The sequence below is a fragment of the Oryx dammah genome, unplaced genomic scaffold (genome assembly GCF_014754425.2).
Source record: "Oryx dammah isolate SB20612 unplaced genomic scaffold, SCBI_Odam_1.1 HiC_scaffold_17, whole genome shotgun sequence".
In the NCBI taxonomy this organism is placed as follows: Eukaryota; Metazoa; Chordata; class Mammalia; order Artiodactyla; family Bovidae; genus Oryx; species Oryx dammah.
The window spans coordinates 44830748-44856469 of record NW_024070201.1 but is presented as its reverse complement, the minus strand read 5'-3'; the positions used below and the strand labels follow the sequence as shown (position 1 = coordinate 44856469).

Below are 25722 nucleotides of genomic sequence, written 5' to 3'. Positions count from 1 at the left end.
TTAAAAAGTTGTTGGCACTTGTTTCATGGCCCTTATATAGTCAGCTTTTAATGTGTGTTCCATAGTGCACTTGGAAAGATTATGAAGAGTTGTGGGTTGCAGTATTTTGTATCAGTTAAGATTGTTAGTTCTGTTGTTTAAATCATCTGGTATTTTTAATGATTTTTTCCCAGATAATTCTATTATTGTGAAAAATATGTTAAAATCTCTGCTATAGTTACAGATCTGTGTATTTCACTTTGTAGTTCTATTAGTTTTTATTTTCTATATTTGAGATTTTTATTAGTGACCACAAATTTAGAATGATTATTTCCTGATGAATTCTTGATAGTATTTTATGTCTCATAATGCTTTTATTCTTATAATGTTTTTATGTCTTATGTCTTATATGCTTTTACCATAAGGTTTGTTTTGTGTGATATTTATGTACCTTGTGTCATAATTATTGGGACTGTTGCCCCACCATATTTAATATGTGTTTCATGTAGACAGTAACTGAAAAACACCCAGCACCTATATAGGCATTCAAATGTTGAATAGCTAGATGAACAGACGGTGAAAATTAAAATTAGTTGGTAGGGGGTGATCATCAGTTCCAGAAGGTTGAGTTTAACATACTTCATCAGTTCATGTATTATATATATTTTTTCTTTTAAAAGAAAAAATTTTTATTGAAGTATAGTTGATTTACAGTATTGTGTTAATTTCTGCAGTATAGCAAAATGCCTCAGTTATTTACACATTTATGTATTTCTTTTTATATTCTTTTCCATTATAGTTTATCCCAGAATATTGAATATAGTTCCCTGTGTTATACAGTGGGACCTTGTTTATCCATTCTATATGTAATAATTTGTATCTACCAACCCCAAACTCCCAGTGCATCCCCTACACACAGCCTCCCCCGTGGTAACCACAAGTCTGTTCTCTATGTCTGTGAGTCTGTTTCATAGATAGGTTCATTTGTGCCATATTTTAGATTCCTCATATAAGTGATATCAGAAAGTGTCCTTCTCTTTGACTTACTTCACTTAGTATGATAATCTCTGGATCCATCTATGTTGCTGCGAATGGCATTATTTCATTCTCTCTTATGACTGAGTAGTCTTCCAATGTGTATATATACGACCTCTTCTTTATCCATTCATCTGTTGATGGACATCTAGGTTACTTCCATGTCTTGACTATTGTAAAAAGCACTATTATGAATATAGGGGTGCATGTATCTTTTCAAATTATAATTTTGTCTGTATATATGCCTGGGAGCAGGATTGCTGGATCATATGGTAATTCTATTTTTAGTTTTCTGAGGAACCTCTCTACTCTTTTCCATAGCTGTACCAATTTACATTCCCACCAACAATGTAGGAGGGTCCTCTTTTCTTCACACTCTCTCCAGCATCTATTATTTGTAGAGTTTTAAATGATGGCCATTCTTCTGTTGTCAGGTGGTACATCATTGTAGTTTTGATTTGCATTTCTCTAACAATTAGCCATGTTGAGTATCTTTTCAGGTGCCTATTGGCCATCTGTATGTCTTTGGAGAAACGTCCATTTAGGTCTTCTGCCATTTTTTGATTGGGTTGTCTTGTTGTTGTTGAGTTGTATGAGTGGTCCATATATTTTGGAAATTAAGTTCTTGTTGGTCACATCAGTTGCAAATATATTCTCCCATTCTGTAGCTTGTCTTTATATATGTACATACATATATATATATACACATATACATACATACATATCTATCTATCTGTGTGTGTATATATATATAGTTTCCTTTGCTTGTAAGTTTGATTAAGTTCCATTTGTTTATTTTTATTTCTGTTGACTGAAGAGGTTGACCAAAAAAACACTGGTACAATTTATGTCAAAGAACGTCTTGCCTATGATCTCTTCTAGGAATTTTATGGTGTCTTGTCTTATATTTAAGTCTTTAAGCCATTTGAAGTTTATCTTTGAGTATAGTGTCAGGGCGTGTTCTAATCTCATTGATTTACATGCAGCTGTCCAACTATCCCAGCATCACTTGCTGAGGAGACCATTTTTTTCCCCTATTTTATATTTTTGCCTCCTTTGTTGAAGATCAATTGACTCTAGGTGTGTGGATTTATTTCTGGGTTCTCTATTCTGTTCCATCGATCCAGTTTGTGGTATTTTATTATCCTTGTTTTATACAAGGGCCCTGGTTGGTTGATTAGTTGGTTAATTTATCTCCATTAACTATGTCTCCTTTCCATTTATAGGCAGTTTGCCTAGTGTTTTTGAAATATGCCATAGAATTGTATTACCTTATAGAAGATGTAATGTTGTTTTGGGGGCTTCCCTGGTGTTTTTAGGTGTATACATATTTTTGCATAACTGGCATGGTGCCATTTATTTACCTTACCCACTCTCCATAATTTCTTTAACATACACATGACATTTTTTTAAATATTTAAAAAATTCTTTTTCATTATGGTTTATCACAGGATATTGAATATAGTTTTCTGTGCTATACAGTAGGTCCTTGTTGTTTATCCATTCTATATATAATAGTTTGCATCTGCTAGTCCCAAATTCCAAATCCAGCCCTTTCCCACCTCCACTCCTCCTTGGCAACCACAAGATTGTTCTCTATGTCCGGAGTCTGTTTTATAGATAAGTTCATTTGTATCATTTTAGATTCCATTTATGTGATATCATATGGTGTTTGTCTGACTTCACAGTATGATAATCTCCAGGTCCATCCGTATTGTTGCAAATGGCATTATTTCATTCCTTTTATGGCTGAATAATATTCCATTGTATATATGTACCACATCTTCTTTATCCATTCCTCTGTCCATGGACATTTAATTTGCTTCCCGTGTTGTATACGTGGACTTTTAACACTCAATAGCATATTTATAAAATCTACTTATGTTGCTGTGTTTTTAATTCTAAGGATTCAGTTGCTTCAGTTTTCCTTGGTGTGCTTCCACATTTTATTTATTCCTGGACCATAATTATGAACCTGTAATTCATGATTAAGGAAGGGATATATTCAACCCCAAAACATCTAGAAATAATGAACATTATATACCTTGATTTTACCCTATTTGTGCTCATTTTTTGAGCTTCTGGAGTTACCCTACACTCCCAGATCACAGATCGCTTGTGTGCATGCTCTCTATCATGAGATAAAGTTCATTTATCTTTAGTCTCTTTTCCCTGCAGGTTGGAACACTGTGGTTTGACTTCTCTCTGTTGTCAGGATCTCTCTTCTACTCTTAGCAGCAACCAAGGCCTGATAAAAATAAGCCTGACACTGAATACCTTAGAGCGTGAAGAAATTATGAAGTTAAGTGAAGTCTTGAGGTCTACTGAATGTAAACTACAGGTTCTAGGGTAAGTCTTCATTGGCTTCTCAGGGGAGAAGTTTCCTGGAATGAGGCATTTGGGGAGCCATTCATTAATGGCAAGCCTCAGCATCAACCTGATTGTGAATCCTTGGGTATTTTCCAGGCCCTTATTTGTTTTTCTCACATAGAAGAGTGAATTTCAAGGGGTGCGGTGTAGCGTAGTAGTTAAGAGCCGAGAACTCTAGAGCCAGACTCTCTGAGTTTGAACTCTGGCCCTGCCACTTACTAGATATTTGAACTTGTACTAGTCCCCAAATTCTGTGTTTTGGTTTCCTTTGTCTGTAAAATTGATGAAATGACAATATTTACTCATAGGGTTACTGTGAGCATGGATCACCTGAGTCCATACAGGCAGTGTTTAGAACAGTGACTAGCACATAATAAATAGTGTATGTGTTGGCTGTTTTCATAATCATGAATAGAGCTATTTTGCTTGAATAGGAAAAGTCTCTTGATGGATCCTTTAAAAATCTTAATCTATTTTCCCTTTATCTTTTGTACTCTATTTTCCTTCAACTGCTATGTCTCTCAGTGTATCTCTTTTTCCTTACCTGCTGCCCAGCCATGTTAATATTCTCTCTCTACTAACAGGTTTTTTCTTTCCCTGAAATAAATTCTCCAGAGAAAGTGAAGGGCTTTGGGAAAATTGAGAGGTGTTTTTGTGGCAAGAAGAGGTGTTCCCTTGTCTTCTCAGGTTGTGCAAAGAGGCACTTGATGAGGAAGCCCAGAAGCTGCTGGAAGCTGTGGGGAGTAGCAATCTATGCCTAGGTGTTAAGCAGGACTGTAATGATCATGAGGAAGAAGATGGTTCCTGGTGGCAGTGTTTCTGATTTGAAGAACCTGATGTCCTTCAACGAAGTAAAATTAAGGCCTCAGAGTGACAAGGTGGGGTGGGAGGCTCTTAGCTTTAGGTACTCCGTGCCCAGACATAGAGCATGTGATGTCTGTCATATATGGGTTAGTCACTTCTCTGTAAAATGTCTGTTCTACTTCACATGGGAGTTAAGAGGCTATAATAAAATGGGAAACATAAAGCTCTGTGGAAAATATAACATGGTGTGAGTTGAATACAAAGTTTAAGGATTCAGATGTAATGAGACTGGAGAATGGGCCAGGGAAGATAATGTTAAAGCCCCTTATTTCCCTTTCTCTCCATTCCTGCTGCCGTGGCTCTCTTCACAGCCTCACCATCTGTGGCACATTTTACTGAATGCTCCGCTGTGTGTTCTTGGGACAAGTCAGGGCAAAACCACTTGGTGTTTTCTTAAAATGCAGATTTCTGAGCTCCATACCAGATTTATTGAATTAGATTACTGGGTGAGGTTCCCAGACACTGGCATGTTTAATAACTTCCCAGGCAATTCTTTGGTACATTACTCTTTAAGAATCACAAGTCTCAATAGAAATGGGAGTCGCCTTTTCACTGTGAAGATAAATGAAGATATAAAGATTATAGGAGTTTCTAGAGCTAAAAACAGATTCCTTCCTTTGGCAGAAACATGGTATACTAAAATTTTCAGTGGGAGAATGTCTTTTCATGCAATTTATTGCCAAATAACAAACCATCCAAAAACATAGTGGGTTAAAACAATAATCACTTTGTTATATCTCATGACTGGATGAATTAGAATCCAGAATGGGCTCAGTTAAGCACTTCTTATGCTCCACATGACATCACCTGGAGTCTTGTGGTGCTATTTAGTTGACAGTCATATTGCTCTGCTCTATAAGACTAAAGAGGACTTCTGTCACATGCCTGGTGCCTTGCAGAGGATGGCAGGCTGGCAGGCTGGGTTAGGCTGGGCCTCTCTAGCAGGGATAATGCATGGAGGTTCGGGCTTTGACGAAGTCAACGGGAAGTTGCCAGTTCTCTTAAAAGGTAGGCCCAGAACTGGCATAAAGCCAATTCTCTTACTCCATTGATCTAAACAGTCCAAGCCAGTCTAGATTCAAGGGCAGTCACTGGTTGATGGGAATAGTGTTAGAGAATTTGTGGCCTTCTGTAGTCTACCACAAACTTTTATCCTTTTTCTCCCTGTCTGTCTCTTTGCTGGTATAATAGCTCCCAAGTCAGCATAGCAGGGCTGGAGACAAGAGTGAACCATGGCAGGTAGAAGGGGGCAGATGGCAATTGGGTGAGAATTTACAAGTAATGTTCCTGGAGCTGATATATGCACACAGAACAGTGATAACAGGTGACATTTGGCAGAGATGATACCTAGAGAAGGGTCAGTATGAGGTTAACTCCCAGTGACAGTTGTCCTGGCTAGAGAAAGCTAGCATCTCGTGTCTGACTCTTTGCAACTCCGTGGACTGTAGCCCACCAGGCTCCTCCGTCCATGGGATTCTCCAGGCAAGAATACTGGAGTGGGTTGCCATTTCCTTCTCCAGGGGATCTTCCTGACCCAGGGATCAAACCCAAGTCTCCCACATTGCAGGCATACGCTTTAATGTCTGAGCCACCAGGGAAGGCCATAGAAAATAAAGCATACATCAAAGAAGGGCAGCCCTGAGCTGCAGTGAGCAGCATCTTATCCTTCATAAACAACAGGATTATGTTTCAGGATTTGTTGTTTATGAAGGATATAAATGTGCCATTCAATAAGTGTGCCATTTTATCCCATTCAATAAAATGTGCCACAGATGGTAAGGCTATGAAGAGAGCCATAGCAGCAGGAATGGAGAGAAAGGAAAATAAGGGGCTTTAACATAATCCTGGCCCATTCTCCAGGGCCAAATAAAGCTCCAACTAAGGAAATAAATGCTGCTGCTTTTTTTTTTTTTTTGGTTGCACTGTGCAACCTGTGAGATCTTAGTTCGCTGACCAGGGATTAAACCCTGGCCCATGGCAGTGAAAGTGCCCAGTTGTAACCACTGGACCACCAGGGAATTCCTGAAAACTGCTTATAGTCAAGGTGATGTCTACCAAACTTTCAGATAAAGGGAAATTCTTTTGTCTTTTAACTAAATTTCAGAGCATTACAGAGGAGGAAAACTTTCCCATTTCATTTTATAAAGTTAGAAAAACTTTGATAATAGAACTTACAAAGATAACACTACAGAGAAATTTATAATTGTTTGTCACTTATGAATATATACTCAAAGACAAAATATACTTGAAAATTATTTCCAACAATTAAAATATACCATGACTATTGTGATTTGTAACAGAAGTACAAGAGGACAAGTACTAGAAGTAATTTTATAATTTATGACATTAGTTGACTGATGGAGAAAGACCAAATAATCATCTTAATATATATTGAAAGGGAATTTAATAAAATTTAGTCTTTTTAGTCAGAGAAGGCAATGGCACCCCACTCTAGTACTCTTGCCTGGAAAATCCATGAACGGAGGAGCCTGGTAGGCTGCAGTCCATGGGGTCGCTAAGAGTCGGACACGACTGAGCGACTTCACTTTCACTTTTTACTTTCATGCACTGGAGAAGGAAATGGCAACCCACTCCAGTGTTCTTGCCTAGAGAATCCCAGGGACGGGGAAGCCTGGTGGGCTGCCATGTATGGGGTCGCACAGAGTCGGACACGAGAAGCTACTTAGCAGCAGCAGCAGTAGTCTTTTTGGTCAAGTACTTCCATAACATAAAGACTGTTTACACTGCAGATGGTGATTGCAGCCATGAAATTAAAAGATGCTTACTCCTTGGAAGGAAAGTTATGACCAACCTAGATAGTATATTCAAAAGCGGAGACATTACTTGGCCATATATTGACATGAATCCGCCACGGGTATACATGAGTTCCCAATCCTGAACCACTACCCCCCCAAACCTCTCTCCCCATATCATCTCTCTGGGTCATCCCAGTGCACCAGCCCCAAGCATCCTGTATCCTGTATCGAACCTAGACTGGTGATACGTTTCTTACATGATAGTATACATGTTTCAATGCCATTCTCCCAAGTCATCCCACCCTCTCCCTCTCCCACAGAGTCCAAAAGTCTTTTGAGAGTGGTTATTCTAAGTGAGGCGAATCTGCCCTCCAAGTCCTCTGAGAAAACCAGGAAGGAAGGCAGGGTCAGAACAGTGGTTCCGGGGCACTTACGGATCCTGCGCAGTGGGAGGGGAAGAAACAGCTCAGAGGAAAGCGTTGTGCTGCGCTGCTTGCGGACCTAGCTTTCACAGGGTCCTGGCCAGGCTTGCAGGGAGCGCAGGCTTTGTCAGGTCCAGGAACTCAGCGGCTGCCAGCCTTCGTCCCTAACTCTGGCGCTGTCAGAACTATGCACGGGGCGGGGCGCCTGGTAGGGGCATTACTGGAAGCGACCCCCAAATCTGGTCTTCATGCCAGAGAAAGCAGAACCCTGGACAGCGCTTTGAGGCGGAGACCTCTTGCATTACCCCTTTTAGTTCCCAGATCTTTTGTCTGCTTGGTCACTTTCACCGCTCATAATAAATCCTGAGGTCCCTGTCTGTGAAGCCATTTTCCTAAAGAAATGAAATCCTCCAAAGTGGACACTTATTATCATTCATTGAAATAATATAAATGTAGATTAAAGGGAACATTAAAAGACAACCCCCCCTCCAAATATTCACAATCCCCCTGGTTCTATAATTCATTAGTGTGACTGACAGAACTAAGGAAAGTGCTATACTTAGGATTCTAGTGTATTATAAATGATACAAGTGAACAGCCAGATGAAGAGGTATAAAGAGCAAGTTCGAGGGAGGGGGTGGTAGTGAATGCACAGAAATTCCATGCCCCGTCCAAGTGCATGGTCCTCCCAGCACATCCATGTGTTCACCAACCCAGAAGTTCCCTGAATCCTTCTTAGGGTTTCTAGATGGGGTTTCACTACATAGGCAGGACTGACTAAACCATATAGTCATACTAGCATTCTCCTCCACCCCAGATCCATCAGGCAGGTGAGGAAAGGGAGACTCTAGTCAGGATACTCCTTTAGGCCTGCTCATGTTGAGTGTGAGCACACACTCATGAGGGTGTATAAACCAGTTCTTCATGCCTGTATCTACCCCTCAGACAATAATGCTTTAATTCCCCACTGCAATTCTCTATCAAACTATTACTCTGAGCAGAGTATCTCTGTCCATCTCTTTTCATTATGGGCTGTAAAGTATGTACCTTGGTCTGAAGCAGTGTCACTCTATGATCCAAACTGGTGTAATATTTGCTGTTACTGTTCTTTTATAGTACTCTGAGCATTCTCATCTACCACTGAGTAAACAAAGTCTGTGTCAGAATCAGGATCTATTCTCATCAAGACCCATTAGATCCCAGCATCTGACTCACTTGCCACTATGTTCATGGTCTTTTCCACTTTGAGGTATCTGCAACATATCCATCTGCAGCCTCTGTCTATTTTGTTGGCAAACAAAGCAGTTCTTAGTGGCATTTTGTGCTTCAGAGGTGCAAGAGGAATATGTCTAGACTGAGTCCATCTCTATTTGCTGTCGTCCCTCAGTGTCCATTCATTTCATGCACCCAGGTGTCGTCCTCAAGCAAGCACACGAGGGTATCCACTGGTCAGGTCCAACCACCTTGTGAACCTGCAAGTTGGTTCTTCCTATGAGCATCACCATATCTACTATAATGCATCCCTTGAAGTCTCAGTAATTTCAATACAGCCATGCCTCATATAGGCATCTCTTTAATAGGCCAACTTTCCATTCACTTAAGACCAGGCCATTACCCAGGAGTCAGCTCAAACATAGGGACCTTCTATCACTGTTCATTTCTTCAGTCGTTGCTGGGAAAATAGCATATAATTGAGTTCACCAAACTGGTTTTTTTTTTTTTTCATTATTACATTGGACTCCTACTTAAAAGGCAGAGCAAGAAATGATTGGTTTTTACCTTCTATAAACACAGTGATAAGCTTCCAAACAGGATGCTATCCATTCACCTTGGAACTGCCATCCATAAACCAAGCAACTCTTTGTTGATCAGCTGAAAAACTTTACAGGGCACTGTTCATAGAATAGATTCTGACAGCTTCTCATGCATTTCCAAAGTCAGTCCTGGGAGAAAGTCCACCTGCTTGTGAATCCACTGAGTAGCTCTCTGCATTTCCCCAACAGGGTATACCTATACAAACATTTCCATTTTATTATGGAACTCTTCTAGGCACTATCTTCCCCCTAGCATGCTTCTCTGACCTTACCTAAGACATCACTGATACTTCAGGCTTTAAGACTATTATAGTTTTTATTTACAGATTTTTTAGTTGTGCTTAAATACACATAACATGGCACTTACCATCTTAATCATTTTTAAATGTACAGTTCAGTAGTGTTAAGTATATTCACATTGTTCTGCAACAAACCCCTAGATATGTTTCATCAGGCAGAAATGAAATTCTATACCAATTAAACAATAGCTCCTCATTTCTCATTCCCTCCAGCCTCTGGCAACCACTTCTCCACTTTGTTTCTACGAACTTGACCATTCTAGGATACCTTTTATAAGTGGAATCATCATACAGTATTTTTCTTTTTTGTGACTGGTTTATTTTTCTTAGCATAATGTCCTCCAGGTTCATGCATATTGTAGCAGGTGTCTTCATGTTCTTCCAAGTCTGAATAATATTACACTGCAGATATATACTACATTTTGTTTATCCATCTATCAATGGACACTAGAGTTGTTTCCACCATTTGGCACTGTGAATAATGTTGCTATGAATATGGGTATAAAATATCTGAGAGTCTGCTTTCAATTCTTTTTTATGCATACCTCAAATTAGATTGCTGGATCATATGATAATTTTATTTTTAATTTTTTGAAAAGCCACCACACTGTTTCCCATAGTGGGCTACACCATTTTACATTCCCACCACTAGTGCACAAGTGTTCCAATTTTTCCACATCCTCCCCAGTATTTATTTTGTTTTTTTGATAGTAACCATACTAATGCACGCAAGGTGGTAAGATTATTTTATGTCCTTCAGTCATAAGGACAATTTCAATTAATGTCCAAGAGCAAGCTAGTAACTACCCCTCAAATGGAAATTTTCTAGTCCAAAGTCCCAGGAGTCATTACTGTGGGGTGTTCACAGGCTTTTGCTATAAGCCACAGTTTACACTCATCAGTCTATGGCACAGAGAACTCACTTATACCAGCACACAAGGTTTTATTCTATACTGTGTGGGCAATCTTAAAAGCATTTTTTAACTGAAGTATAGTTAATTTACAGTGCTATGTTAGTGTCAGGTGTACAGCAAGGTGATAAACACGTAATATATTCTTTTTCAGATTTTTTTCCCATTATAAGTTAGTACAAGATACTGAATATGGTTCCCTGACTGTACAGTAGGTCCTTGTTATCTATCTACAGTATTTATATATAGTAGTATGTATATATTAATCCCAAATTCCAAATGTATCTCTACTCCTTCCCCTTTGATAACCATATATTTATTTTCTATGTAAATAAGTTCACCTGTATAATTTTTTAGATTTCACATAGATAACATGATATTTGTATTTCTCTGATTGACTTCACTTAGTATTATAATCCCTAGGTTCATTCATGTTGTTGCAAATGGCATTTCATTCTTTTTTATGGTGGAGTAGTATTCCATTATATATATATTCATCTGTTGATAGACATTTAGACTGCCTCCATGTCTTGGCTATTGTAAATAGTGCTGCTGCGAATATCGAGGTCCATGAATCTTTTTGAATTTAGATTTTCTCTGGATATATGCCCAGGAGTGGGATGGCTGGATCATATGGTAACTCTGTTTTTAGTTTAGTAAGGAACCTCTATACTGTTCTCTGTAGTGGCTGCACCAACTTATATTCCCACCAACAGGGTAGGAGGGTTCCCTTTTCTTCACACCCTCTCCAGCATTTATTATTTGTAGAATTTTTGAAGATGGCTATTTTTCTGAGGTGAGGTGGGACCTCATGATAGTTTTTATTTGCGTTTCTCTAATAATTAGTGATGTTGCACATCTTTTCATGTGCCTGTTGGATATCTGTATTTCTTCTTTGGAGAAATGTCTTTTTAGGTCGTGTGTGTGTGTGTGTGTGTGTGTGTGTGTGTGTGTGAAATGTCTTTTTAGGTCGTGTGTGTGTTTAACTATTAAGCTGTATGAATTATTTGTATATTTTGGAAAGTAATCTCTTATTGTCACATCACTTGGGCTCAGGCAATCTTGTTTGCTCCCATTTAGCATGTCTGACTGATACTTCTTGAAGGGCAATTTACAGTACTAGGTAGGGGAAACATTCCTCAGTCAGATATAATTTCCACCCACATAATCCATTCAGATAAAAGAGACAAAGAAACCCAATCACTTGATGTAAAGCCTGTTTAAAAATTCCATTTCTCATCCAAACCTCCTCTTAAATTCTATCAACCTACATTTCTATATTCTCTCAATTTAATTGCAGCTCCAGTTATGGATCACCAGTGGGTTTTGATACTTGACAAGGAGCTTGAGGCTCTCTTGTGAAGGAGTCCCAGACAGCCCTTGGGACCACTGACATTTTAAAATGTCCAAAGGACCTAGGTAGTTTGTATGAAGGTGATAGCAGTGCATAAATAAGTGAATGGGTTCTGGATGTACTGTGGGATCAGGGACTGATTATATGCAGAAAGGGCATTGTGAGAATGGGAGAAAAATAGGAATCACTCCCCAGCAAGTCCCTATGTCAATCAACAGAAAAACAGAAAAAAATCAAATCAGTACAGTCATACAGTAACTAAAAAAATCTAACAAAAGTGCAGACAACTACTGGTGTGTGCAATACATGGATGAATCTCAAAAATATACTGAGTGCCATAAGCCAGACACAGATGAGTTCATTCTATTTTTATTCTATTTATGTAAAGTCTAAAAATAATCAAAACTAAATTATCATTGATATATCAGGAAACTGGTTATCTCTGAGAGGAATGTATTGTTTTGAAAGGCAGAAGGGAACCATTAGGGGTGAACAACCATTATGGAGACCAATATATTATAAATCTTGATATACGTCATCCATGTTTACATGGATGTACACATATATAAAATTAATCAAGTATTAAATTTAATATTTTATAAGTAAACTTGTAAATTTTGTATTTATAAGTTAGCCCTCAATAAAAACATTAAATGTAATCATTCTAAGAATAGAAATAGAAGACATAACTTCTTTCATATTATTAGAGAAAAAAGAAAGGAATAAAATCATGATAACAAGAGAGGGCAAGAAGGATGGAACAAAGAGGCAAGAAAGAAGTGGTTAAGAGAGAACACACAATAAGCTGGCAGAAAAAAAATTTGAAAAATATTGAGCTACATCAAGTATCAGACAAAACAAATTAAGATAAAAGATATGAATAATGAGGATCATTACATAATGAAGTCATTCACCAGAAAAACATAGCAATTCTCAATCTTTATGTATTCAAGAATATAACTTTAAATTACATGAGGCAAAGTAGATATAAACATAAAGAAAAATTAACAAATCCACAATTATGGGATTTTAAAACAATCCTAAGCGATTGACAACGCTATCAAAAAGTAAGAATAGGAAAGACTTAAACATCACTATACAAGGAAAGAACTAGACCTTAATATTTAGAAAATAGACTTTCCTCTCAAGCATATTAGACACACACAGGCACTCATGCAAGTTTCAGCCAACACCAATGTATGGATATCATATAGAACATGTTAAAAATAACACTAAAAATATCCATATGTTTGTAAATTTTAAAAACATATTCTTTATAATCGTGAGTCAAGAAATAAAATGTTAGGAACTGAACAACAATGAAAATACCATGTATCACAATTCAGGGCATGCTGTTAACTAGTAGTAGAGAATAAAATTTAAACTTAGATAAAACAATTAGAAGAAACGTTTCTTTAAAATTCTTAATGCACTAAGTACCATATCTAAAAATCCAGAATGAAAATAATACAGATTGCAAATCCAAAGAATATGAAAAGGTAAAAAAGACAATAGCAGCAAATAAAATCGAAAGACAGGATGAGCAAAGAAAAACGCTAGTTCTTTCAAAAGATAAATTTCTGGCAAGAGTGATCACATAAAAAAGAGAAAGCAAAACAGGACATGGCTACTGAAAAAATAAATTTTCAAGTTGAACAAAAATAGTAACTTTAGTAATTTTACAAAAACTAAGTCAAGAAGAAATTTAAAAAAATTAACTAGACTGAAAATCTAAGAGAAATTTGGGCAAAAATCTCAGCTAGGTATGGGAGAGAAAATTATTGGCTAAGACCCTTTATGCTTGGAAATGTAAAATTTCTAAGTACGAACAAACAAAATTCGTTAATATATTTTAAAACGAATACCTCCCAAACAGGTAAGTTTACTTCAGAAATATATTAATAGTGAATATACTAAAATTACATATTAAATAATAAAAATTGTTACTGTAAACTGATGTGATGCATTTAAACTTTCACCTCCATTCATGCATGCTAAAGAAAAAAATCACAAAACCTTAAAAAGAGCCCTTATTAAAATCAGAAGCATTATAAAAATGCCTTTTACTACCCTTTTCAAGATTAAATGCTATTGCAATAAACAAATGTAGCATTATTCACACACAATATAGTAAAAAAGAAAAAAGTGGTTTTAGACCATTTACTCTCAGGTAAAGAGAGTTCACTAATTTACTCTTCACACTTACTTCCATTCAGAGGATATCATAAGGAACAAATTTGAATTGTGTAATTCGTTTGAATGAACCCAGAATGTTTTGTTTTCCTGAGGTGTGCCTCTTCTCTCAAGATTAAGAGGTGAAGCCTTTAGTGGTCTATGCTTGCTTAGGTACTACTTTGACAGGTGTCTACGTGCTTTCACATTTGCCTTTACTTTGTCCCTGAGGTGACTTTCTGTTCAATACTTACCTGAAAGGACAGTTTTAATACTACGCAACTACGAGTTCTTTGAAGGCTGAAAAACGGAAGAAAATGGAGAAGGGAAAGATGGTGCATCCAAAGAATGACTCCCTCTCCTTCCTATTCTACCAGGGAACCTTCCACTTACCAAGTTCTCTCTTCCCCCTTGGCAATGCAAAATATCTTATTCTTAATACATTTTATGTACAAAATTCATTTAAAAACTTTAAAATTGTTCTTATTCCATTTTTCTGTTAATTTTTGTTTGTGGTTTGGGTAACTTGGATTGGAATGCATTAAAATTCTTCTCATTAAAGTGTATCAAAAGAATTTAAGCCAAGGATAGGTTAATCAGCCGAAGTTTAACGACTGGAAAAAAAGTTACGAAACCGTCGATCTTCCTCGACGGGCAACTACGGCCCCTGCACTACCAACCAATCACAACCAGCAAGAGCCGAGCAGGCTGAGGGAACCAGATCAGAGAGGCGCAAACCGGAGCGTTCCGCCTGCGCAGCGGGGGGCGAGAACTGCGGTTCCGGGGTTTCGCGACGACGCGGCGGCGCCCGACCAGTAGGAGCCGCCCTCGACCAGCGAGCTCAGAAGGCGCGACGACTGCTCGCCTTCGCCACACTCCGCCACTGACCGACCACCCGACCGGCAGACATGGTGGAAGCGGATCGCCCGGGGAAGCTCTTCATTGGAGGACTCAACCACGAAACTGACGAGAAATCGCTCGAGGCTGCGTTTGGCAAGTATGGCCACATCTCCGAGGTGCTGTTGATGAAAGATCGAGAAACCAACAAGTCCAGGGGCTTCGCGTTCATCACCTTCGAAAGTCCGGCAGACGCCAAGGCCGCCGTGAGAGACATGAACGGCAAGTCCCTGGATGGTAAGGCCATCAAGGTGGCCCAGGCCACCAAACCGGCTTTCGAGAGCGGCCGGCGGGGCCCACCCCTGTCCCGCAGCCGGGGCCGCTCGAGGGGCCTGCGCGGGGCCCGCGGCGGCGGTTCGCGGCGCCCCCCGTCCCGCGGAGGGCCTGCGGATGACGGCGGCTACGCGGGCGACTTCGACCTGCGGCCCTCCCGGGCCCCTCTACCCATGAAGCGCGGGCCGCCACCACCGCGGCGGGCCGGCCCGCCCCCCAAGAGGGCCGCGCCGTCGGGCCCGGCTCGCAGCGGCGGCGGCGGTGGAATGCGCGGGCGGGCCCCGGCCGCGCGAGGGCGAGACGGCTATGAGGGCCCGCCGCGCCGAGAGCCGCCGCCCCCGCGCCGGGATCCCTACCTGGGTTCCCGGGAGGGGGGCTACTCTCCCCGAGACGGCTACTCGAGCCGCGACTACCCGAGCGCCCGCGACGCCCGGGATTTTGCCTCCTCGCCCAGAGAGTATACCTACCGCGACTACGGCCACTCCAGCGCCCGGGATGAGTGTCCATCGAGAGGCTACGGCGACCGAGACGGCTACGGGGGGCGCGACCGCGACTACGCGGATCACCCGAGCGGAGGCTCCTACCGAGATCCCTTCGAGAGCTACGGGGACCCGCGCAGCGCCGCCCCCGCGCGTGGGCCCCCGCCATCTTACGGTGGCGGCGGCGGCCGCTACGAGGAGTACCGCGGCTGCTCGCCCGACGCCTATGGCGGCGGCCGCGACGGTTATGGTGGAGGCCGGAGCGAGCGCTACTCGGGGGGCCGCGACCGGGTAGGCAGGGCGGATCGCGGGCTGCCGCAGTCTGTGGAGAGGGGGTGCCCGCCCCCGCGCGAGTCTTACAGCCGGTCGGGCCGCAAGGTCCCCCGAGGCGGAGGCCGCCTGGGGAGCCGCTCGGAGAGAGGAGGAGGAGGCCGGAGCAGATACTAAGACCAACAAACCTTGGGACCAAAACCAGGTTTCAAAGAAGTTCCAGAGAAGAAGAGCCTGTTCTGTGGTAACTACCCAAGGACTAGCGCAAGGAAGAATTGTTTTTCACTTTTTAAGACTTTCCTGTTAACTTCTCCATGATTATTTTTGTGTGTGTGCATTTGAGAGGAAAAAGTTTAAACTCGTTTTGATTTCGTTCTGGAATTGTTAACGTTTCTTTCAACAAGCTCATTTAAAAGCATACGATTTGAACCTGCTTACTAGTCGTCTTATGTTTCCAAGTAGAAATTCTCCTAAAGGCTTTCTTCCTTCTAAATTTTCCTGATAAATGAGGCCAAAAGTTCTAAGGTCTTTTACAAAGATCTTCTCACCTAAGATGGAAAATTGGACCATTCTTTACATTCAATCCAGCTAGATTGGAGCGTGGGGGTTGGGGGTGGGGTTGAGTGGGAGGGATTGGTGTGTGCTATTCCTGAGATTTCAAGGTGTCTTTCAAATTAAATCTCAGTGTTACCTGTATTAAAAAGCAAACAACTAACAGCAACAACAGAGACTGCTTATATCAGTATATATAAAGAAAGAAAGTTCTATTCACGAGTCTCAAAAAGGAAATGGCGGGGCATATTTTGCCTTTTTTCATACTTTGAAATCTGCAGAATTTCCTATTCCCTTGCTCCCCAAAATACCATTCTTGTGTTGAACTAGGATGGAATACTATATTAAAGATTTGGTCAGCCAACCACAAAGCTGCAGACCACCCCTCTTAAAGTCAATACCATTCATTTTCACCACCAAATTATTAAGAAACAAATAGAAAATATACCGTTGGTGGATTTGGAAATCCAAATGGCTTCTATTTCTAACTGCGAGCTCCTGTCCTTTGGCTCTAGGAAGTTGGAGAATTGGGTTTCTCCCCACTAGGGGTGGAAGAATCAAAAGTAAGCATCATTAGAGCTCAGAAACTCTAAAGAGCCCCTGAGAGCTTGGCATTTCAACATCTGAGGAACTCAGTCTAGTATGAGACACTTGGGTCTTCCTGTCCACAAAAGGCAAAGATATGAGTTGAGTGGTCCACACATTTATGGTGGGGAGAAGGGCTTGAACACAGATTTTAGAGGCTTCCTCCAAAGTGGCTCATGAAGGATATGAGTCTCCTTTGTTTTGCCCCAAGTGCAGGGTAAGAAACATTTTTTCCATTCAGCTCCTGTGGAATTTCTCTGTTTATCTGAAAGAAAGGTAATTGTACAGTCACGTCTGTAATGACCAAATGAAGAATCAGGCCAAAATATTAGGAGCCATGTTCAGTATAATAATTGCTGGAGAAACAGATGAACACATGAACAACAAAAAAAGTAAATCTGAATATAACATACATGATTCTAAAAGCATGGTTTTTTGATTAAATAATAAAGTGAGTGAGTTAAAGGAAAGGCTGTGGTAGTGGCCCAGAAGATCCAAGGCAACTAATAGCTCAAATAAAAAAAAAGATCAGGAATTAATCTGGCAAAAATGTGTAAGACCTTTATGGAAAAAATGTTAATCTTTATTTAAGGACATAAAAGAAGTCTAAATAAATGGAGATTCATGCTATGTCATGGTTGGGAAGGCTTTATCATAACTGTTCTCAACCTTGCCAAATTAATTTGGAAAATCAATACAACTTCAAGTGAAATTACAACATGATTTTTTTCCCCACTCAACTCCCCTCCCCTGCTTCCCAGTAATACCATGTATTTGTGTTGATCAGCGATGGAATACTAAATAAAAGATTTGGCCAATCAACCATAAAACTGAAAAAAAAAAATAGCTCCCATTCACTACCAACAAATTATTAAGAAACAGATTTTTTAAAAAAGCACTAATGGGAGAAGCACTAATGGGAAACTTAACTAATTCTAAAACTTACATGGTTGAATAAAGAGAAAAGCAAAACAAGCAAAACAATTCTGAAAAAAAAATTAGAACTTTATCAGATACCAAGACTTACTGGAAAATTCTAGTAATTTAAGCTGTGACATCTTTGGACAAATAAAAGACAAATCAGTAGACCAAAATAGCCTAGAACAGGCCAAGCTGTATGTGAAAATATATGATAGCTCTAAAAGTTGGTGAAAGGATGGACTTTTTAAAAATGGCTTTCTTTGCAAAAAGATAAAGTAAGATTCTCTTAACAGCATACACAAAAATATACATGGTTTGAAGATATAAATGTGATATGAAGAGGAAAAAACACTTGAAGAAATATATCACACTGAGGTAGAGAGTTTCTTTAAGATAAAAAGCACAAACCTAAGAGGAAAATGTTGATAGTTTTCCACATTAATTTTTTTGTAATAAAAGTCACTGATAAAATGAAATATTAAACCATAGATTGGAAGAATTGATTTGCATTGAAATAATTTGGAAAAGAGTACTTAGAAAATAAAAAAAAAAAAGTGGGCAAAAGAACTTAACCTTTCTGATAGATGTGTAAATTGACACAATCACTTTGGAAATGATTTTGGCAATGCCTAGTACAGTTGGAGAATACATATCTACGACCCAGAAAAATCTGCTTCAAAGAGAGGACCTAGAGAAATTTGCACATGTACACAAGGAGATACGTACAGGAATGGTTTTTACAACCTTTGAATGTTAAAAAGGTAGAAAGCCTACTGGAGAGGATCAACTGAGAGTCATTCTTACAGTGAAGTTCAACGTAGAAGCTAATGTGAATCAACCAGATCCACAAGTATCAACAGGTAAATATTAAAATATTTGTTGGGTGAAAAAGGAAATTTGCATAAATACAGGTATAGTAAAATGAACAAGAGGTTGGAGTGACAACATAAAAATGATACTTAGTGTGAGGAGGAAAGGAAGGAATGAGGACTGAGCTTTTGGTGAATTGTAGTGTTTTATCTCTTTAAAAAGATGGATTTTAAGCAAAAATGACAATGTTATCTTAATTTCTATAAGTCAATGCATTGGCATCTCTTATTGTATAATTTCAAAATGCTTTATAATACAAATGTTACTATGAAAAGTAGAGCTTAGTAAGCAGCAGAATATAATGACTACTTAAAAAAAGTTAGCTATTGAATATTATTCTGAAACTGTCTTATCTTGACAGTGGTCCTTTCTCCCAGTTTTGTTCTTTCTGTGTGGGTGATACCTTACTCTTATTTGATTCAATTTGTAGAACCTTCCTATACTAGACTGCATTTGTGGCCAGCTCATGGTGACTACAAGGGTAGAACTTTTATAGCTGAGAACCAAAGGTTAGATGAAAATGCAGTTTTCCCCTTGATATTCTTTTTAAAGTATAATAGCGGTGAAAATCTTTTTTCTAGTTAACAGAATAGTTACTTCTAAAGAGCAATGTTAGGTCTATTGAAACTGCTAATAGCTTTTTAAAAAGTGAGATGGAAACATTAGGAAATAAAGACTTAGCCAGAACTTAAATGAGCTCAAGAGATCATAGATAACAAAGGCTGTGGGTTTCTCATGTATGTCATATAATGTAACAGACACAAGATTTTCTCAATGCAGAGGAAAGTATGCAAGAGAGTCAATTAGGATCTTGTTCATATCTCTTTCATGAGAGAGGGAGAGAGATGAGGGGAGCCACATGAGTGCAGATCAGCTGTTTTTCAAGACTGATTCACTGGGTATAATTTAAGGAATCACGTAACCAAAACTTGTATGTTCTCTGTCTTGAACTTATCTCAGCCTATTTCTGAGACCCCCTTCTTCACATTCCTTTTGTCCAAAACGGTTCCAGAGACATCCAAACTGTCCATGTGACAAGCTGAATATTTCCCCATCAGGTGAGGCCCGAACTCGTCCATCTAATTGCAACCTGAATCCTGGGGTATTAGAGCTCTGGAGGGATACTTGTTTCCTGTAGATCAATAGCTCCCCTTTACTGCTTGCCTCAGGACAGGTAAGATGGAGAATTTTCTGGCTGTAGTTTTGCAACCTGGGACACCTCTAACATTCTCAATCTTAAGTTTATGTGGGGTCCATGCTGCCTCCCTTTTTAGCCTTTACCTTAAATGTTATGTGATTATCCTCTTTGTACAGAGAAGTTTCCTCTTGGGGGACGGTTAAACTCTGTTTTCCTCTTTGAATCATTGCTCAAACTCAGCAAGTAGACTTGCTTTTGCTGTGTACATACGAAATCCAGTGGTGGTGGGAATCCTTTCAGAACCTCTGTGTTCTGTTTGCATTGATGTTATTTATGAAGTAATTTATCTCATAATGTAGCACATCTGAGAACTCTTTAAAGATGATTATGAGTCCAGATATTCCAGATATTTTGTGGGTGACATTGAACAGGAGTATCAAGTATAAAAGTAAATTAACTCTAAAGGAGGTACAGAGCAATGATGACCATGTGGAATGTATTCTACTATCATATTTACAAACTCAAGAAGAATGAAGAATCTGAGGATGTGTTATAAATTTGGGGGGAAGAAATTAGGAAAAGATAGTATAGCTTCCCCATAATGTTTGGAGGCTCCTTGTTACAGTAGAAGGGAATATTCTGGTCACAGAATGAGTCCTCATTCTGTTGTTTGACTTGGACAATTACCTTCTATAAAATTGACCTTTGGTTTTCTTCATATGCCAGTGCCGATAATCATAGAGTTTAAAATAAGGCATGTAAGCGCACAGCATGGCGCGTGAAATGATTGGGGTTCATCAAGTGGTAGTGCCACAGCATGCTACACACAGCAATAGCAGTTTATCGTTGCCATTGACTAATAAAGCTGCTTGTGTATTAGAAGTCTTCAGAAAAGTTCAACTGGAGAGTTTTAGTGTATTTATTCACTCAACTTGAAATCTTGAAGATGTACTTGACTCTTTATGCCCCACTTTATATCCTGCTGCCTCTGCCTTAACTTCTTGACAGCTAAGGTGACCAAGAATGTGCTTCACCAGGCTCAGTGTCCCATTCCTAACCAGTTCGGAGTGAGGCAGATACATGTTATTGTCAAGATGATTCCTTCAGGGAAGGGAGTCACAAGGGGGAGCGTGATGAAATAGGTGAACAGGATTCAGAGGAACAAGCCTCCAGTTCTAAAATAAATAAGCCACAGGAATGTAACATGCATCATGAGGCATACAGTCAAGAATACCATACTAATGTTATATTGGGGGACCCTGTTCTTGATAAGTCGCTTCAGTTGTGTCCGACTCTGACCCTGTGGACTGTAACCTGCCAGGCTCCTCTGTCCATGGGATTCTCCAGGCAAGAATACTGGAGTGGGTAGCCATTTCCTTTTCCAGGGGATCTTTGTGACCCAGGGATCAAACCTGTATCTCCGGCATGGCAGGCAGATTTTTGGTCTGAGCCACCAGGGCAGCCCAAATCACTATGTAATACACCTGAAACTAGTGGCTCAGACGGCAAAGAATATGCCTGCCGTGTGGGAAACCTAGGTTGAATCCCTGGGTCAAGAAGATTCCCTGAAGGAAATGGCAACCCACTCCAGAATTCCTGCCTGGAGAATTCCATGGACAGAGGAGCCTGGTAGCCTACAGCCCATGGGGTCGCAAAGAGTTGAACATGACTGAGTGATTAACACTTCCACTTATACAATTGAAACTCACAATATTGTATGTCAAAATATTTCCATTTTTAAAAAGTGAGAAGTTAAAGACCTTGAATTCCTTCAAATCCAGTAGGGTTTAGAATTATTACTTTCTGGCATAATCGACTTGGATTTTACCTCATAAATGAAGTAACTAGTACAGTGCTAGCTCTTGTCACTCATTGCTCATGGTTGGGATTTGAAGCAGTTGAGATCTTGATAATGTATCAGCCTTGACCCCTGCTGGAGATTTTTGGCCAGCCCAACTGTAAAGGACTAGAGAAAGCAAAGACGGTAGAATATAAATAGAGGCTGCAGAGGTGTTACTGTGACTAATACCAGGTCTTAAGATGTTACAGGGCTGGGGTGAAAATCTTGGAACTGAAGTTGTATGACAGCAAACTAATGGCAGGATATGCCACGTCAGTGTTTATGATTGGGGACTGTTAGCTCTTTTCTAACATCATAACTGTAGAGGCAACTGTTGTCCAAGCTGTGTAGCTGATCAGGACTAAGTGCCTTAACCAGTTTTCATTGAACTTTTCATAAGATGTCTTTTGTGGGAGGCCACTCTGCTAGGGATTTTGGACAAGATCATTCTTATGGTTTAGCTAAGAAATGAAAACACTGTGGTGAACAAAAGTAGATAATTATGAACCCTCAAAGGGACTTACTGTTCAAAGGGGAAGAATGTAAAATTTTCCCAGCACCACTTATTAAAGAGACTATCTTTGCCCTATTGTATATTCTTGCCTCCTTTGTCGAAGATAAGGTGCCCATAGGTGTCTGAGTTTATCTCTGGGTTTTCTGTCTTGTTTCATTGGTCTATATTTCCATCTTTGTGCCCGTACCATACTGTTTTGATGACTGCAGCTTTGTAGTACAGTCTGAAGTAGGAAGATTGATTCCTCCAGCTCCATTCTTCTTTCTCAAGATTACTTTGACTGTTTGGGGTCTTTTGTGTTTGCATACAAATGGAGAAATTTTGTTCTGGTTCTGTGAAAAATGCCACTTGTAATTTGATAGGTATTACATTGAATATGTAGATTGTATTTGGCAGTATAATCATTTTCATAATATTGGTTCTTCCAACCCAGGAATATGGAATATCTCTCTATCTGTTTATGTTGTCTTTGACTTCTTTCATCAGTGTCTTATACTTTTCTGTATACAACTCTTTTTTTCTCCTTAGGTAGGTTTATTCCTAGGTATTGTTGCAGTAGTAAATGGTATTGATTTCTTCATTTCTCTTTCTGATTTTTCATTGTTAGTGCATAGGAATGCAAGTGATTTCTGTATATTTACATTGTATCCTGTGACCTTATTAAATTCACTGATTAGCTCTAGTAATTTTCTGATAGTGTCTTTAGGGTTTTCTATGTATAGTAGCTTGTCTTCTGCAAATAGAATTTTATTTCTTCTTTTCCAATCTGGATCCTTTTAATTTCTTTTTCTTCTCTGACTGTCATAACTAGGACTTCCAAAACTATGTTGAATAATAGTGGTGAGATTGGGCACCCTCGTCTTGTTCCTGATCTTTGAGGGAATGCTTTCAGTGTTTTACTGTTGAAATTAGTGTTTGCTGTGGGTTTGTTGTATATGACCTTTATTATGTTGAGGTAGGTTCCTTCTCTGCCCATTTTGAAGAGTTTTTACTGGACAGGTGGTGTGTAAAAGAATGAAATTAGAATGCTTCCTGACACTGTACACAAAGATAAACTGAAAATGGATTAGGGACCTAAATGAAAGACCAAAAACAATAAAACTCTTAGAGAAAAACACTGTATGACATAAATCACAGCAAGATCTTCCATGACCCATCTTGTAGAGTAATGGAAATAAAAAGCAAGTGGGACCTAATTAAATTTAAAAGCTTTTGGACATCAAAGGAAGCTATAAACAAGGTGAAAAGACAACCCTCAAAATGGGAGAAAATAATAGCAAATGAAACAACTGACAAAGGATTAATTTCCAAAATATACAAGGAGCTCATAAAACTCAATATGGGAAAAAGAACACAATCAAAAGTGGGCAAAAGACCTAAACAGACATTTCTCCAAAGAAGATGTACAAATGTCTAATAAACACAGGAAAAAATACTCAGCATCACTCATTATTAGAGAAATGCAGATCAAAACTATAATGAGATATCACCTCACACCAATTAGAATGGCCATCATCAAAAATCCAAAAGCAATAAATGCTGGAGAGTGTGGAGAAAAGGGAATTCTTTTACACTGTTGATGGGAATGTAAATTGATGCAGCAGCTATGGAAGGCAGTATGGAGATGCCTCAAAAAACTGGAAGTAGAACTAATATATGACTCAGCAGTCCCACTACTTGGCATATATCCTGAGGAAACCAAAATTGAAAAAGGTACATGTACCCAAATGTTCATTGTAGCACTGTTTACAATGGTTAGGACATGGAAGCAACCTAGATGTCTACCATCAGATGAATGGCTTAAGAAACTGTGGTACATATACAGAATGGAATATTAGCTATAAAAATGAACTTGTTTGAGTCAGTTCTAATGAGGTGGATGAACCTGGAGCCTATTATACAGAGTGAAGTAAGTCATAAAGAGAAAAATACTGTATATTAACACACATATATGGAATCTAGAAAGATGATACTGATGAACCTATTTACAGGGCAGCAATGGAGACAGACATAGAGAACAGACTTAATGGACATGGGCCGGGTGGAAGAAGAGGAGGGTGGGATGGATAGTGTAACATGGAAGCATATACACTACCATGTATAAAAGATAACCAATTTGCTGTATTACTCAGGGAACTCAAACAGGGCCTCTGTAACAACCTAGAGGGGTTAGGAAGGGGAGGGAGGTTGAAAAGGAAGGGGACACCTGTATACCTACAGCTGACTCATGTTGATTATGGCAGAGGCTGTGAAGTAATTTTCCTTCAACTAAGTTTGGAAAAAACTGTAAAATTCTAACTGCAATAAGCATTATGAAAGACATGTATAATGCTACGAGATGCTGTATTTAATAAAGTTCAGTATAGTATGGGACATCAGAGAATACACCCTTAAAGAAGTGATGATTGAATTAAGATGTGACAGATGAGTAAGAACTAAATTGCTTTGAAAATTAAGCAAGACAATATATTAAAGCATGTAGCAGGTAATAAGCTCTTAGTAAATAGAGGCTGTGGTTTTCTTATTGCTATTCTTTTTGAAATTGAAGTACAGTTGATTTGCAATGTTGTGTTAATTTCTGCTATACACCAAAGTGATTGAATTATATATGTATCCATTCTTTTTCATACTCTTTTTCCATTGTGCTTTAATCACAGGACATTGAATATAGTTCCCTGTCCTTTACAGTATGACCTTGTATATCCATTCAGTTTGCATCTGCTAATTTGTTTTCATCTGCTAATTCCAAGCCCCCCCTACACCTCTTCCCAACCTCCCCTCCCCCTATGTCTGTGAGTCTGTTTCTCTTTGGTAGACAAGTTCATTTGTGAGATAGCTTAGATTCCACATGTAAGTGATATACGATATTTGTCTTTTTCTTTCTGACTTCATTCACTTAGTATGATAATCTCTAGGTTCATCCATGTTGCTGCCGAAGGCATTATTTTATTCTTTTTTTATGGCTGAGTAATACTCCATTGTATGTATGTATGTATGTATGTATGTATGTAGCACATCTTTATCCATTCATCTCTTAGTGGACACTTCAGTTCAGGTTAGTCGCTCAGTCGTGTCCGACTCTTTGCAACCCCGTGAATTGCAGCATGCCAGGCCTCCCTGTCCATCACCGACTCCCGGAGTTCACTCAGACTCACGTCTATCAAGTCAGTGATGCCATCCAGCCATCTCATCCTCTGTCATCCCGTTCTGCTCCTGCCCCCAATCCCTCCCAGCATCAGAGTCTTTTCCAGTGAGTCAACTCTTCACATGAGGTGGCCAAAGTACTGGAGTTTCAGCTTCAGCATCATTCCCTCCAAAGAAATCCCAGGGCTGATCTCCTTCAGAATGGACTGGTTGGATCTCCTTGCAGTCCAAGGGACTCTCAAGAGTCTTCTCCAACACCATAG

General features: G+C 39.4%; 2 protein-coding genes across 2 annotated transcripts in view; both read left to right on the top strand.

Annotated features, from left to right (window-relative positions):
* The window catches only part of NLRP14 (NLR family pyrin domain containing 14), a 36810-nt gene extending 32512 nt beyond the window's left edge, over positions 1-4298 (top strand). The window contains exons 10-11 of the mRNA XM_040258479.1: positions 3193-3363; positions 4072-4298. Coding sequence (XP_040114413.1) covers positions 3193-3363; positions 4072-4207 — 307 coding nt within the window. The 3' untranslated portion in view covers positions 4208-4298. The remainder of the gene's footprint in view (positions 1-3192; positions 3364-4071) is intronic.
* A 10569-nt stretch (positions 4299-14867) lies between these two features.
* Positions 14868-16315, top strand: RBMXL2 (RBMX like 2). Its single transcript, XM_040258478.1, has one exon. The coding sequence runs from the start codon at positions 14885-14887 to the stop codon at positions 16070-16072; it is 1188 nt and encodes a 395-aa protein (XP_040114412.1). The 5' UTR covers positions 14868-14884; the 3' UTR covers positions 16073-16315.
* The last annotated feature ends 9407 nt before the right edge of the window (positions 16316-25722 follow it).